The sequence below is a fragment of the Danio rerio genome, chromosome 24, assembly GCF_052040795.2.
Source record: "Danio rerio strain M-AB ecotype USA chromosome 24, GRCz13ab, whole genome shotgun sequence".
Lineage (NCBI taxonomy): Eukaryota > Metazoa > Chordata > Actinopteri > Cypriniformes > Danionidae > Danio > Danio rerio.
In genome coordinates, this window is record NC_141044.1 from 14,582,501 (window position 1) to 14,598,193 (window position 15,693).

Here is a 15,693-nt window from a genome sequence, read left to right on the forward strand (position 1 = left end):
AAATAAATTCATTCTGAAGTTCACATTGCTATACAGAGTTCAGGTCAAAATTATAAGCCCTGCTAAGAATTTTTTGTACTTTTCCAAATATTTTCAAGTGCTGCTTAATGGCTATTTTTTTCCAACATATTTCAGCAAATGTTTAACAACTCATTTATTTATTCTTTATCAGGATAAATAATATTTTACTAGTCATTGTAATTTAAGTATTTAGCAAGTGTAATTTAAAGGCTTAACTAGGTTAATTAGTTTGATTAGACATATTATTTAAATCTGTTGGACAACAGTGGTTTGTTCTGTAGCCAACTGAGAAAAAAATCTTAGGCTGTATAATAATGACCTCAAAAGTAATCAGTTTAACTGCTCTTATGAGAGAGCTCTTAATACAGACTTGTTGCAGATCTAATCTGAGCTGCATGCAAAGGTTTTTGATGCCTAACCATACCTCTCAGAGTGACATCACTAGCTCCATTAAGTGCATTGTGTCTGACAATGCATCTAGGAGATATGCAGTCTCAGCTTGCAAATAGAAGTCTGCATCCAATAAAAAGAAGTCTGCAAGCCAATAATTGGCTGTTATTACAACCAAACTAAAATAAGAAAAAAAATAGAACAAATTAATAAACCCTTTTCACAAGAGGGTGACAACTTGGTGACCAACATCTTAAAGATTTTAAAGATATCTTCAAGCATCTTAATATCTTAAAAGCATATTGTAGGTAGATATTTTAATAAAGCAACACTTAATAAAATTTTCTTTGACTTAATTTATTGCTTGGTGTTTGTATTGCAGCGTCTATGGCAGGGGTGCCCAAACTCAGTACTGGAGGGCCAGTGTTTTGCAGTTTAACTCTAGCTTCTTTCAACACACCTGGCTGAAAGTTTCTAGCAAGGTACATATGATAATGGAAAACCTGGAAAAGTCATGGAATTTTTACATGGCATTTTCCAGGCCTGGAAAAGTTTTGGAAAAACAGAAAAACCCAAAAAGTTTTGCAAAAGTCATGAAAATTAGTTTAACAAGTATCTGTCATTACAATATTTTGTATTTCTGTGATATATATTACGATGTGAATACAATTTCCCCAGATGATTTAACAGGTTTATTTGGATTAATTGGGAGAATTTTGTAGAGGAGTGAATCTCAAATAATATATAACAAATAAATTACAAGCATAGATCAATAAAATATAGTAAAGATAATTGTGAATTAAGGTTATTAGGTATTCACTATTTAGGTACAGATATTAAATAATCAACACTGCACAGTCTACATTGTATATTATTTAATCTTTATTAAAGTTACAAAAAATCTTTGTCACAGGCCTTAAAGGAGCCGGTAACTGAAAGATTAAAATGTACTCACTATTTACTCATACTTCACTATATTCAATACGATATGAGTTAATAAATTATGTTCTTTCTGTGTCAATTAAAAAAAAAGAAAACTCATAAATGTCTGACACAAGTGAAGGGTGGAATAAAAATGATAAGTCATTTTTGGGTGAACTATCTCTTTAGAAATGCATGCAGATGATAAACTTTTACTTCATTATGATCAAACTCTGTATTAAACTATAATCCCGACAATGCATATCCAGTGATGTGTCTAATGCGGATGCACACATTGCGATATCAATGCTGCAATGCAATATATATCAATGGATATATTGTGCAGCCCTAACTTGAATATAAGTTAGTTGTCCTTGGCCAAAACTTTCACATTGTTAGGTTTACCGGCTCCAGACCTAGGGGATTCTGGACCAGCACAAGCCAAATCATGCACAAAACTGTGAATGATAAGGAAAGATAATTACTTTTTTTTAAAGCTAACACATTGTACAAAGTGTTCTAGAATAAAACCAAACTTTCTCAATACGATAAAATTCAAATGTGTCACTTATATCAATACACATATTACTAAATGATTTTCTTTGTGAACAAAAGTCATTAATACATTGAACAAAAATACTTGAAACACTTCTTAAAATACAGTATTGGTTACAGTATTACTTTGAGATACTCAAGTAACATTACAAGAATTATTAAAAGAATATTTCTTACCCCATCTATAACTACTTGTATAAATGCAAAAATGATGCTAGTCATTATAATTAAATCAATGTAACATTCTCTTTCACACCATTTCCAAATTACATTACATCAACATTTTTATTAACACTTTTTCAATATATTTATGAGAAATACAAAAAATATAGAACTAAATACATTTCCCTTTTACTCATTTAATAACGTTAAGTTATTGAGAAATCAAATTATGATGTTCTAAAACCAAAAATCCAGCATTAAAACGTTGAACTCTTACCATCACTTATTATTATTCAAATTGAATATTTTATGGGACAGTGTTTTGCTTTCACAACATTTTAGAAGAAAATCACTACAAAAATATACACAATATTAACTTAATCTGGCTGACATTCATAACACATGTAACAATTACAACAATTACTTATTTGAAGGTGTTTAGAAAATGATCTAATGCATATTTCTAAATGCATTCATCACTACATGCTCTGTTCACATCACTTAAGTTAACCATTAACTCATCATTAGCTTCAGCTGCTTTTGCTAACCACAAGTGGCTAATGTTTATCATCTAATTAAACCAAAAACGAATCAATTTATAGAACTAACACCTTCTAACATATTTTCCAAACATTTCTTTAGAGTAAAGATGATAAATATTTCACACAGACCACTTTAAATGATTGTTTATCCATACCTGTTAATGATTAGGAGACAGACATGTTATAGCATTGCTGGAGTGCAGTTTAAGGGCGTACTCACACTACAGTTGCCTTGAACCGGGCCAAAGCACGCTTGTCCCCTCTCCCGTCTCCCCCGACGGCCCACACTTACATTACAATTGGGCCTGGGCATGCTTATGTCAACGATGCTGCACTGCTGTTCAGTAAGCGCTCTTGCTCAGCACAGTGGACATTTCTTCAGTTATATCGCTTTAGTCCTTAAGGATGCGGTGACACGCAGTCAGATATTTCGCTGAACAGATTAACCACTTTTGACGCTCATAAACAATCATGAAGCCCTCGTGCTACAGGAATTAGGAGGTTTGCTGAAGGTGCTACGCTGTCATGCAGTGAGGGGTTTGCATATTTAATAAAGTATGACAGTTTGCATTCAGTAAACAGTAAGAATGATTAATAAATCCATATGAAACAGTCCCTTAAAATTCACGTCTTGCTTTCAGTTTCGGGCTTTGCCGCATTTTGCACTCACACACAAGCGTATGGCGCTAAAGCCCAAGTGAACTACATGAATCATTTAATTTACTCATAAGAACTAGAACAGGAATTAAACAAAAAATATGAGATAAAGGGTTAGGGGGGGTTAACTTTTTCTTTTTAACATATTATATAAAATAATTTCCCTCTATTCGTCACACCGTTGCTGTGAAAGCTTTATCAAAATCTGTTTTACATAGATATAAAAACTAATTTAAACAAAATAGATTGTGGCGTGTTCTATGATATGCTGTAATAAAATTGAATGTCTGTCACGATTGCAGGTTTGTGCGCTTCTCCGGAGTGTATGTTTGATCACGTGGGTTTGTTTTGTTTTGGTTGTCCATGTGGATTTGTTATGCTCACGTGTTATGACGACACTCAGTTGGTCTGATTAGTTCGCCAGCTGAGGCTCATTATGGTGCCTATATCTGAGCGACGCTTTTGTGTGTCTGTGTCAGTTCGTTACTATCGCTCATGTGTGTGTGCTGTCTGTGCTCCGGCCCTGAGGAGAATCTGGATCCCGGTTTCCTGTTCTGTTCCTGCCCTGTGTTTCTACGTCCCTCTAGCCTGGCACTTTTTGGTTTATTTGTCAGATACTAATAAACATTTGTCACTTGCACTTGGATCCTCTCTGACCCTTATTTGTACGTAGCAGAACGAACTGACCTTTACATGGATCCAGCGAGTGTCTCCCAGATCTCCGAATTCGTCTCTCAGAGCAACGCCAGGATTGATCGACAGGATGAGGCCCTGGCCACTACGGCTCGGGTGATCCAGGCCCTGGTTGGCCAAGTTTCACTGCTCACTTCACAGGTCCAACAACTTGTTACTCGAGCTGCACAGGCTGATACTGCACCGACCCCCGAGACTGCACAAGAAGTGTCACCAGCGCCTGCGGTTCTTGGTCGCTCTGTTGAGCTGCTCCTTCCACCTCCGACCAGCTACTCTGGAGAGCCTCTCTTGTACCGATCCTTTTTGTCTAAGTGTTCCCTTTACATCTCGCTGCAGCCGTCATTATTTTCCTCAGAGCAATCTAAGGTGGCGATTGTCATCACCCTCCTTTCAGGCAAGGCAGCCCAGTGGGGAACAACAGCATGGGAACAAAGACTACCATGCTGTTCTACGTTTGACCTGTTCTCCAAAGAACTTAAAAAGGTTTTTGATCGGGTCGCTTCCGGGAAAGAGGCCGCTCGAGTCCTCGCTGAACTCCGCCAGGGGAATCGGAGCGTGGCGGAGTACTCGATCGAGTTTCGAACACTAGCCGCTGAATGCAGCTGGAACGCAGAGGCGCAATGGGACATGTTTCTGCACGGATTATCTGATCGTCTTCAAGATGCGATCTATTCCTTAGATCTTCTAAAGACTCTTGACGAGTTGGTAGATTTGGCCATCCAAGTGGACACCAGACTGCTTCGACGTGAGACTCGCCTGCAGCAGAGCAGGTTTCCGGATTCCGTCCCTGACTTTCCGGCTTTGGCTGCGACACTGGAAGTAGTAAGCGCTGACCCGGAACCCATGCAGCTGGGGAGATCCCGCCTGTCCGTGCAAGTAAAGCGTCGACGGAGAACGGAGGGACTCTGCCTCTACTGCGGAGGGGCGGGTCATCGGGTGGCTTCCTGTCCCGTAAAAGACAACACCCATCAGTAGGAAAGAGGTTACTGATGGGTGAAATTAGTTTGGAAAAATCCTCTACGGCTGCTACTTTATTGCCCGTGATTGTATCATGGGGTTCAGGAAGTCATGACACCCATGCCCTCGTCGATTCCGGGGCGGAGGGAAATTTCATTGACTCCAGTTTCGCTTTCAGTTCTAAACTTCCGGTTATAGCTCTGTCACAACCCATTGCAGTACACGCCTTCAGTGGGCTTTTCCTTTCTACTATCACTTACTCCACCAAACCCATAAAACTTATCACTTCTGGAAATCATGTGGAACACATTTCATTTTTTTTAACTGACTGTTCCAACTCACCGGTGGTTTTAGGACATCCTTGGTTAATTCTTCATAACCCTCACATTAATTGGGGTCTTAATTCCATATTTTCGTGGAGTGAGAAATGTCATAAGTCTTGTCTTTCGTCTGCTCGTTCTGCTGTTTCTTGTTCTGTGTTTTAGGAGGAGTGCATGGACCTGTCAAACGTACCCAGTGAGTACCTCGACCTGAAAAGAGTGTTCAGTAAGTCTCGAGCTGCTTCTCTGCCTCCTCATCGTCCCTATGACTGTGCAATAGATTTATTGCCAGGTACGTCTCCGCCTAAAGGCAAGTTATACTCTCTTTCTATTCCTGAGAGGGAGGCCATGGAGAAATATATTTATGATTCTCTAGCGGCCAAGATCATACGGCCGTCTTCTTCACCGGCGGGGGTCTTCCGTTTGGGCTTTCTAATGCTACTGCGGTTTTCCAAGCACTTGCAATGACTTATTGCGAGACATGATAGATCAGTTTATTTATATCTACCTGGATGACATTCTGATTTTTTCTCGTTCTCTCCAGGAACATGTGCAGCACATCAGGTGAGTGCTTCAGCGGCTGCTAGAGAATGGGCTTTTTGTCAAGGCGGAGAAATGTGTGTTCCATGCACAGTCTGTTCTCTTTCTAGGACACATTGTGTCAGTCGAGGGAGTGCGCATGGATCCAGAGAAAGTTCAGGCTGTGGTAAATTGGCCAATTCCCGAGTCTCGTAAGGCCTTGCATAGATTTCTGAGCTTCGCTAATTTTTACCGGCGTTTTATTCGCATTTTCAGCCAGCTCGCCGCCCCTATGACATTCTTAACCTCCGCCAAGACTCCCTTTAGGTGGTCGAGTGCAGCACAGGTTGCATTCACTAAATTAAAGAGTCGCTTTGTTTCAGCTCCCATTCTGGTGACACCTGATCCCTCCCGGCAGTATGTGGTGGAGGTTGACGCGTCAGAGGTGGGCGTGGGCGTGATCCTGTCCCAGCGCGCAGCCTCGGATGACAGAATTCATCCATGCGCGTTTTTCTTACACCGATTATCTCCCGCAGAACAAAATTACGACATTGGTAATAGGGAGTTGTTGGCTGTCAAACTCGCTTTGGAGGAGTGGCGTCATTGGTTGGAGGGTTCCCTTTATCGTTTGGACCGATCATAAGAACCTCGAATACATCAGGTCCGCCAAACGACTTAACTCCAGGCAGGCTCGGTGGGCATTATTTTTCGGACGTTTTGACTTTACTTTCTCATATCGGCCGGGTTCTAAAAACATCAAACCCGACGCGTTATCCCGTCTTTTTGATTCTTCCGAGCGCAAAATTCCTCTTGAGCCCATCGTTCCCCAGAGGATTTGTATTTATGCAGTAACATGGGAGATCGAGAGCAGGGTCCGCACAGCCCTGGATGGGGTAACGTCCCCGGTTGGATGCCCACCCAGTCGTTTGTTTGTGTCGGAGGAGATTCGGTCTGACATCATTCGATGGGGACATTCCTCCAAAGTGGCTTGTCATCCTGGAGTCTTACCTTATTTTTGGTTAAACAGCGATTTTGGCCAGCTATGGCACGGGACATACGTGAGTTTGTTTTGGCCTGTTCTGTTTGTGCTGTTTCTAAGACTTCTAATCGCCCTCCTACTGGACTCCTTCAGCCGCTGTCAGTGCCTTTGAGACCCTGGTCGCACATTTCGCTAGATTTCGTCACCGGTCTCCCGCCATCTGGTGGCAATACAGCTGTTTTGACCGTTGTGGATAGGTTCTCGAAGGCTACTCATTTCATTCCTCTGCCTAAATTACCCCCAGCCAGAGAGACAGCGGATGCTGTCATTAATCACGTCTTTCGCATTCATGGCCTCCCGACGGACGTGGTGTCTGACAGGGGGCCCCAGTTTGTCTCTAAATTTTGGAGAGAATTCTGTCATTTACTGGGGGCGACTTTAAGTCTTTCTTCTGGTTTCCATCCTCAGAGTAACGGACAAACAGAGAGAGCCAACCAAGATCTCGAGCGCATGTTACATTGTTTGGTTTCCCAAAATCCCTCCTCTTGGAGTCAGCAGCTCCCATGGGTGGAGTACGCACACAATTCATTACCAGTGTTGGCTACGGGCCTCTCTCCGTTTCAGTGTAGCTTAGGTTACCAGCCACCAGCTTTTTCAAGTCTGGAATCCGAAATCGCGGTCCCCTCCGCCTTTGTCCAGAGGTGTCGACGCACTTGGAGCAAGGCCAGACAGACCCTCCTCCAAGTGGGTGCGCGCACCAAGGCTAAAGCCGAAAGTTTGGCTTTCAACTAAGAATATTGCCTTGCGTTCCGTATTTAATAAACTTGCACCTAAATTTATCGGCCCATTAACTGTCATCAAGATCATTAGTCCGGTGGCAGTCCGTCTTAAACTAAGCGCATTCTGGACTCGAGACGGAGGGGACGAGGATTTCAGTACTTGGTGGACTGAGAAGGTTACGGTCCGGAGGAGAGGAGTTGGGTTCCTGCAAAGGACATATTGGATCTCTCTCTTATCGATGATTACAATCACCAGGTAAGCTCTTCTGGAAGGACCAGGAGGTGCTCATAGGGGAGGAGGTAATGTCACGGTTGCAGGTTTGTGCGCTTCTCCGGAGTGTATGTTTGATCACGTGGGTTTGTTTTGTTTTGGTTGTCCATGTGGATTTGTTATGCTCACGTGTTATGACGACACTCAGTTGGTCTGATTAGTTCGCCAACTGAGGCTCATTATGGTGCCTATATCTGAGCGACGCTTTTGTGTGTCTGTGTCAGTTCGTTACTATCGCTCATGTGTTTGTGCTGTCTGTGCTCAGGCCCTGAGGAGAATCTGGATCCGGTTTCCCTGTTCTGTTCCTGCTCTGTGTTTCTGCGTCCCTCTAGCCTGGCACGTTTTGGTTTATTTGTCAGATACTAATAAACATTTGTCACTTGCACTTGGATCCTCTCTGACCCTTATTTGAACGTAACTACGTCATTATTTTACCATGTGGAGTGGTGGAAAGAGTACTGAAAAATCATACTCAAGTAAAAGTACCATTACCATTACTTGCACAAAAATAGTAAAAGTATCTGTTGTGAATATTACTCAAAGTATGAGTAAAATGTTCCTTAATTCATTCGGTCCTTCCTTCGTTCCTCCCATCATTTTTTCGCTGATTCATATTTTTGTTCCTCCCTTCATTAGGTCCTTTGTTCATTCGTTCGTTCCTTTCTTAGTTTATTCAGTTCTTCCTTGAATCCTTACTTCATTCATTTGGTCTTATGTTCATTCGTTTTTTTTCTTTCTTTCTTCATAAGGACCCTTGTTCTTTCCTTCCTTTATTCATTTGTTCATTCCTTCCTTCATTCCTTTGGTCCTTCCTTCATTCCTCCCTTCATTTGTTTGCTCATTCATTCGTTCTTTCATTCATAATTTTGTTCCTTCCCTCATTAGGTCCTTTGTTTGTTCCTTCCTTCCTTAGTTTGTTCAGTCCTTCCTTGAATCCTTCCTTAATTTATTTGGTCCTTCCTTCCTTCATTAGTTCAGTCCTTCATTTGTTCAGTCCTTCCTTCCATTTTTCATTTGTTCCATTTAGTGATTGTTTAAGGAGGCTGTTTGGTGATTTCAGTCATCATACAGTCAACATCCTTTTTTTTTCAGTCGACATCTATTTTCTCATCAGTGACATCCAGTAAATAAAAAGAATGTGCGTCAATGTGTGTAAATATTTCTTCTTGGACATTTTTAACGCTTCTAAAAGGTTTGCTGCATTCTGCATTGTTCAGTATCATGTGATTTACTTTCTATGTGCGATTTGATTAGACAGGAATCACAGAACTGATTTTTGCTACTTTAGCCAATCACCAAAGACAAGAAAGAAATAAAGTAGTGACTGCAGGTTGAAGGAAAGTAGTGGAGTAAAAGTACCGACACTGCACCAAAAATGTACTCAAGGAAAAGTAAAAGTACACATTTTTTAAAAAACTACTTAGTTTATTACAATTTCTGAGAAAAACTACTCATTTACAGTAATTTGAGTATTTGTAATTAGTTACTTTACACCACTGTAGACTTTGTATGTAGACTTTACATGAATCAACAGGTCATGAAAATACTTGAAAGTTCTGGAAAAGTCTTGGAAATGTCATGGATTTTTAGTAAAAATGTGTATGAACCCTGTCTAGTATACCTATAAAGACCTTGATTGATTAGCTGGTTCATGTGTCCAACTGGTGTGGGAACTAAACTCTGCAGGACACTGGCCCTCCAGAACCGAGTTTGGGCACTGATTTCTGTGCAGGACAGTGCATTCTTACCCTGGCTGCTGTTGTCTCACAGTTTATTTCCTTTTTTTTAAAGTCGTTAAAACACTTATCATGGTGTTTTCCATTTACTATTTGAGCAAATAGGAATTCAAATATTAATTGTGGTACTCTCACACTCACTACTCTACACTGCTGAGGAAACTTGAAAATGTGACTTGGGTCCATATGAAATACTTGATCTGTTAAAGATAACTTGGAAAAACATGAACATAACTTTGCCTTCACCTGTGCATATTATCTCTTAAAATGGAGGCCCTTTGTGAACTGTTGTATTTCTCACTAATACAGAATGCGGAGAGTAAAGTCGTTCGTTGAAAGGGAAACTGACACAGATCAGGTATGTTCTGTGGCCTTTTGGCAGTTACTGTCACTTTAAATAGGAAGCTGATAAATGACTATCTGAAAATAAATATTCAGTTTATTGTAATAGTCATCTATGTGCAGAAACCTAAACTCAAACACTGACACCACAAATTATGCCTATTATTATATTTCCTCTTTCAGCTTCACGAAAAACCTGTGCAGATCAGCACTGTTTATGCTAATGCTGCCTTTTTGGAGGGTGAAGAGCCAGAGATGCCAAATGCTGAGAATGACATTGTCCACTATGGAGAGATTGACTTCTCCAGTCCCCAAATCAAAAGCACCACGGCGCAGAGCTCAGGACAAGAGACCACGATATATGCTGAAGTTTGCAATAGGATTAGCGAACATATGAATATGAATGATCTGATACAGTGAATGTAGTTTTTGTTTTGTTTTTATTTTCTTAGCTTAAAGCAAGTATCATCAATTGTGTAACCAATGGAAATGTTTATATTAAAGTTATTATTTAATAGTTTTTTTAGGATTTGTTTGTTGGATACATTGCATTATTTGTTTCTGAAGTCTGTTTTTTTCACATAGTGATACCATATTTTAGGATTCATTCATTTATTCTTTTTTTCTTTTTTTTGCTTAGTCTCTTTATTAATCTTTATTAATTTTATTAATGAGTATAAGTAAATGATTTTACCGTTATTTAAAAAAAAAAAAAGTTGTTTGCAGGCAAAACAATTTGTTAAGATTTGTTCCCCATTTAGCTTTGTATAACTAAATGAAATGAAAGGAGAAACTCAAAAATAAAAAAACAAAGATCCTGTAATATTTTTAAATGAAAATTAAAAAAAAAACGGTAGGTTGTGACAGTAGGTTTATGTTGGTTTATTTGTTTTGCAGAGTGATGCATTTTAGATGTTTGTTCTGGGTGTCTGATATCAAACACTTAATGCAGAATACAAAAAGCAGATTAAAGAGAAGTGGGCAAAAGTGATCGGACAATAGTTTATATTGTAAGTTTACCATCACATGCGAATACAGAAATGTGCTGCAAATAGTGTAGACCACAAAAATGTGCTGTGGGGAACCCGAAAAGTGACAAAACTGGCTGCTTCCTGTTTAGAGTCAGGGTAGTACAGGGGTCACCAACATGGTGCCCGCGGGCACCAGGTAGCCCGCGAGGATCACATGTGTTGCCCGCAGGCCTGTTTTAAAAATAGCTCACAATAGCGCCACTTACCAGTAAGCTTCATCTAATATAGAAGTAATCATTTAAAAATTTAAATATTTGCAGAGATATATAAAAATAAAGTGTTGCACATTGGTACATTTAAAACAGGGTATTTCCTACCCTGTTAAGTCATTGTTGATAACTTTTGTGAGAATTATTGACATGATCAGTGTCTTCACATGGATGAATATTATTAATTATTACCAAAAACATAAAGTATAATTAAAAGTAAATTGAGCAAATTTGTTATTTGAGAAGTGTTTATCAAACTGGTAGCCTTTAATCGGTACCCAAGAATTAGCTCTCAGTTTCATAAAGGTTGGTGACCCCTGGGGTAGTACATCTGAAAGGTGAGTTTTTTTTTACACCCTTATTGTATGAATCCTGGTGGTTTGAGGAATTACAATTAATGCTAAATCAACAGTTGATCTAAATAGGAAGCAGCAGGGTTTGACGCATTTTTGTGGTCCTCTGACACATTTGCATTGTGGTTTGTGGTATTTCTGTTTTTGAATGTGTTGTGAGAATTTGCGTGCAAATGTTGTCAAATCATGGCACGGTGTCTCAGTGGTTACCACTTGTTGATTTACGGCAAGAAGGTCACTGGTGCCTGTGTGGAGTTTGCATGTTCTCCCCGTGTTCGTTTGGGTTTCTTACAGAGTCCAAAGACACGGGCTATCGGTGAATAAACTAAATTAGCTGTAGTGTGTGTGTGTGTGTGTGAATGTGAGAATATGGGTGTTTTCCAGTAACTGGAAGGGCATCCGCTGTGTAAAATCGAAATAGTTAGCAGTTCATTCCATTGTGGTAACCTCTCATAAATAAGGGCCTAAGCCGAAGAAAAATGAATGAACGTTGTCAAATCAATGCAGTCGAATTCCAAACTGAAGCAGAGTAGATTGAAGATTGGAATGGAAGAGTTTTTAAATTTTTTAAATGTACATTTAAAGTTTATTTCCAACAAATCTGTAGATATTCTTGATGGTGTAATATATATATATATATATATATATATATATATATATATATATATATATATATATATATATATATATATATATATATCACTTTATATAGTCCACTGCGGCGCATCCCAAAGACATTAAATATGGTAAATGTCAAATGATAGTCATTCATGTGTGAAAAAGATGCTTTCAATCATAATATGACCACAACAAATCTTGAAATATGACATGAGATACATTTTCATAGTTTTGTACAGAAGAAAAGCTATTATAAATCTAAAAATATTGCATTACATTTAGGCTTAAATGTATAATTGATAAACAAAAAACACAACATGCCAGAATTTGTCATTATGATTTAATCATCCAATGTATTTGATTATTTAAATATTCTTTTTAAATGTATTATTTATTGATTTTCTGTCATACAGAATAAATAAAAAATGCTGTTCACAAAATGTTGTCATGCTGTATGTTTAATAGTAAAGGCATCCATTACAAGAGAAACCAACATCTCAGATCTCAGTATGTTCTCTTTTGGCAGATCATGTTTCTTCTGTTTCAAGTTGGAACTACGTGATTAGCACATATCAATATCATGCTTAATTTAATTCTTTATTATTTACAGAAACCCAAACCTGAACACTGAAACCAGAGAAAAGATCTTTTATGTTCAAATGAATCGACAGTATCTGGAGATTAAAGGTATAACCTTACACTTTAAAAAATATTTTGTACTCATTTGCAGCTAAAGGATCCAGTTTAGTATGCTAAAGGTACATGTTAATAATTAAAACATACAATAGTGTAAAATTAGAAATGTTTAGGTAGTAATATGTAGACAAGGTAAAACATGTAACACAAAAATGGACAAAAAGTTTATCTACTCATCCTCCAAATCTTACATATATCTTACATATTGAGGGTTCTTCTACTGAACAAGAAAGACTTATAGAATAGTTAATGTAAAATGATTATGCATTCATTTACATTTTTTTTATGAATCTCTTTATAATACAGAGTCTGAAAAACTATACAAATGTATGTTAAATTAAATGTAAAACATTATGTTTGCATTAAAGGATGTTTGGAATGTTTCTTTATTTGAGCAGTTTGTGTGCTTTTTAAATCCATTAAAACCACCAGGGAAACAGGAAAGCTGTAACTTCCACATCATTACAACAGTAACTGTCACCAAAATTTGCATGTTTTCTTGAAAATCTGTAAGGCTAATAGTCTGCGATAGTCCCATCTCAGGGTGTTCAATGTCGAGTATTGTTTACAAGTCGCAGTTCACAACACATGAGATTTGTGGAGTTGCTGCAGAGTTTAACTATAATGAAGTGAAAACAGATCATTCGCATGTCACTAACACAGATATGTATTGTTAAAGATATATTGTTTTTAACCCCTCCTGTGAAATTTGTATTCTTTTTCATTCATTCATTCATTCATTCATTCATTTTCTTGTCTGCTTAGTCCCTTTATTAATCCGGGGTCGCCACAGCGGAATGAACTGCCAACCTATCCAGCACATTTTTACGCAGCGGATGTCATTCCAACCCATCTCAAGGAAACATCCACACTCATTCACACACACACACACACACACACACACACACACACACACACACACACACACACACACACACACACACACACACACACACTACAAACAATTTAGCCTACCCAATTCACCTGTACCACATGTCTTTGGACTGTGGGGGACACCGGAGCACCCGGAGGACACCCACGTGAATGCAGGAAGAACATGCAAACTCCACACAGAAACACCATCTGACCCAGCCGAGGCTTGAACCAGCGACCTTCTTGCTGTGAGGCGACAATACTACCAACTCTAGATGGCACAGACTCTATATGTTCTTTATATGCAATCTCGCATGGAATAATTTTCTACCAACTGATTGGCCCCCTAAGAATCTCTAGACAGTGAGATTGCTTGCTTAACATTTAAATGATCTAGTTCAGAATTTGCTCTAATGCATCAGAGCATTAGAAGCGTTAAATCTCCATATACATATCCATTAGTGTGCAAATCTATAGAATGATCATGTCTGAAATTCTGCCATGCAGAAAATATAAACACCATTAACATCAAACATTTATTATGTTTTAGGCTCAGAATGGAACTATTGACACAAACTCTACAAATGTAGTTCTTACCATTACCAATCAGGACGACAGGAACTCAAGAAGAAGAGTTTGTGAGACTGAAGGCAATTCAGAGGAAAAACTAACATAAGAAGACAACAATGTAAACGGTTCAGATGTAATATATGTGCAGGTCCAAGAGATACACAAAAGACCATAAGTTGTCATGGCTCATGAAAATATTTGTATTAAAGTGTTAAATTTTGTTGATCTGCATGCTGCTTTTCAAGTCACATGCCTGTTTGAATAATGAACTAGAAATTATGGTTGTTTTTAGAGATGTAATTGTAACTGAACTCACCTTCCTGCAGTTAAGAAGCAAAAAGCTATACATAAAACCAAATTAAACAGCCATGTTAGTTTGCTTAACAAAATATTTCTGTCCAGCAGAGGGTATCATCACCCGAGTACTAGAGATTCACTGGTCTTCAAGTCCCATAATGATTACACAATAGCTGATTACTCAACAGCTGATAGCAATCCCCACTTGCATACATAAACAGACTCCCAACATTCGTTCTGTGCGAAGTCTTGTTTTGCTTGCAGACATCTGAGTGATTTTATTACTTCTTCCTTTTCCTGTTACAACCTGCTTGTATCTTTGACTGTGAGTGTTTTTGCCTGCCTCAAACCTATCCTGTCTCATGGCATAAGAGCCTTAGAGTCCTCTCTGTGTTGCTTTAACCATTGCTCAGCCTGACCACGCTCATATTGCTGCCACTTTGTTCATAACTGTTAGTTGCCATCTTTATATTGTTGTTTCTGGGTGACATTGAATAAAGCTTGCAAATGTATCCACAACCCTCTCAGTCTAATTTACAATTATAATATTAAAGAAGTATTAAACTATACAGAGGCGATGCAGTAGGTAGTGCTGTCGCCTCACAGCAAGAAGGTTGCTGGTTCGAGCCACGGCTTGGTCAGTTGGTGTTTCTGTGTGGAGTTTGCAAGTTCTTCCTGTGTTCGTGTGGGTTACCTCCGGATGCTCTGGTACAGGTGAATTGGGTAGGCTAAATTGTCCTGAGTGTATAAGTGTGAATGAGTGTGTGAGTGTGTGTGTGTGTGTGTGTGGATGTTTCCCAGAGATGGGTTATAGCTGGAAGGGAGCCCGCTGCATAAAAACGTGCTGGATAAGTTGGCGGTTCATTCCGCTGTGAAAATGAATGAATAAACTATATCATTTTATATATATATATATATATATATATATATATATATATATATATATATATATATATATATATATTAAATGACTCTATTAAAGGTACAAAATGCAATGACAATACAAAAAAGAAGATTTAAGTGTTTTTGTTAAGTATAGGCACCTGCAAGGTGTCATACAGTATGTGCCATTCTGTTTAAAATGTTATGTCTGTTTAGAGCTTTAAGTAACATACTCCGAGTTGACCAAATTTACTTTATATAGACACACACTTGTCTGTTATACAAATTCTAAAGTATTTTAATGACAGTGTTAAGCACAT

At 38.6% G+C, this 15,693-nt stretch overlaps 1 protein-coding gene and 1 long non-coding RNA gene across 3 annotated transcripts in view; one reads left to right on the forward strand and one right to left on the reverse strand.

Annotated features, from left to right (window-relative positions):
- Positions 1 to 10,559, forward strand: part of LOC137489218 (B-cell receptor CD22-like) — a 16,179-nt gene extending 5,620 nt beyond the window's left edge. For both annotated transcript variants that reach the window (XM_087309341.1, XM_087309342.1), the window contains 2 exons: positions 9,812 to 9,860; positions 10,028 to 10,559. In XM_087309341.1, the coding sequence (XP_087165467.1) occupies positions 9,812 to 9,860; positions 10,028 to 10,264 (286 nt within the window). In that variant the 3' untranslated portion in view covers positions 10,265 to 10,559. The remainder of the gene's footprint in view (positions 1 to 9,811; positions 9,861 to 10,027) is intronic.
- The window catches only part of LOC141380689 (uncharacterized), a 23,150-nt gene extending 8,371 nt beyond the window's left edge, over positions 1 to 14,779 (reverse strand). The window contains exons 1-2 of the long non-coding RNA XR_015524841.1: positions 14,511 to 14,779; positions 14,222 to 14,291 (exon numbers count right to left, since the gene is read on the reverse strand). This is a non-coding gene — a long non-coding RNA (uncharacterized LOC141380689). The remainder of the gene's footprint in view (positions 1 to 14,221; positions 14,292 to 14,510) is intronic.
- Between the last annotated feature and the right edge of the window lie 914 nt (positions 14,780 to 15,693).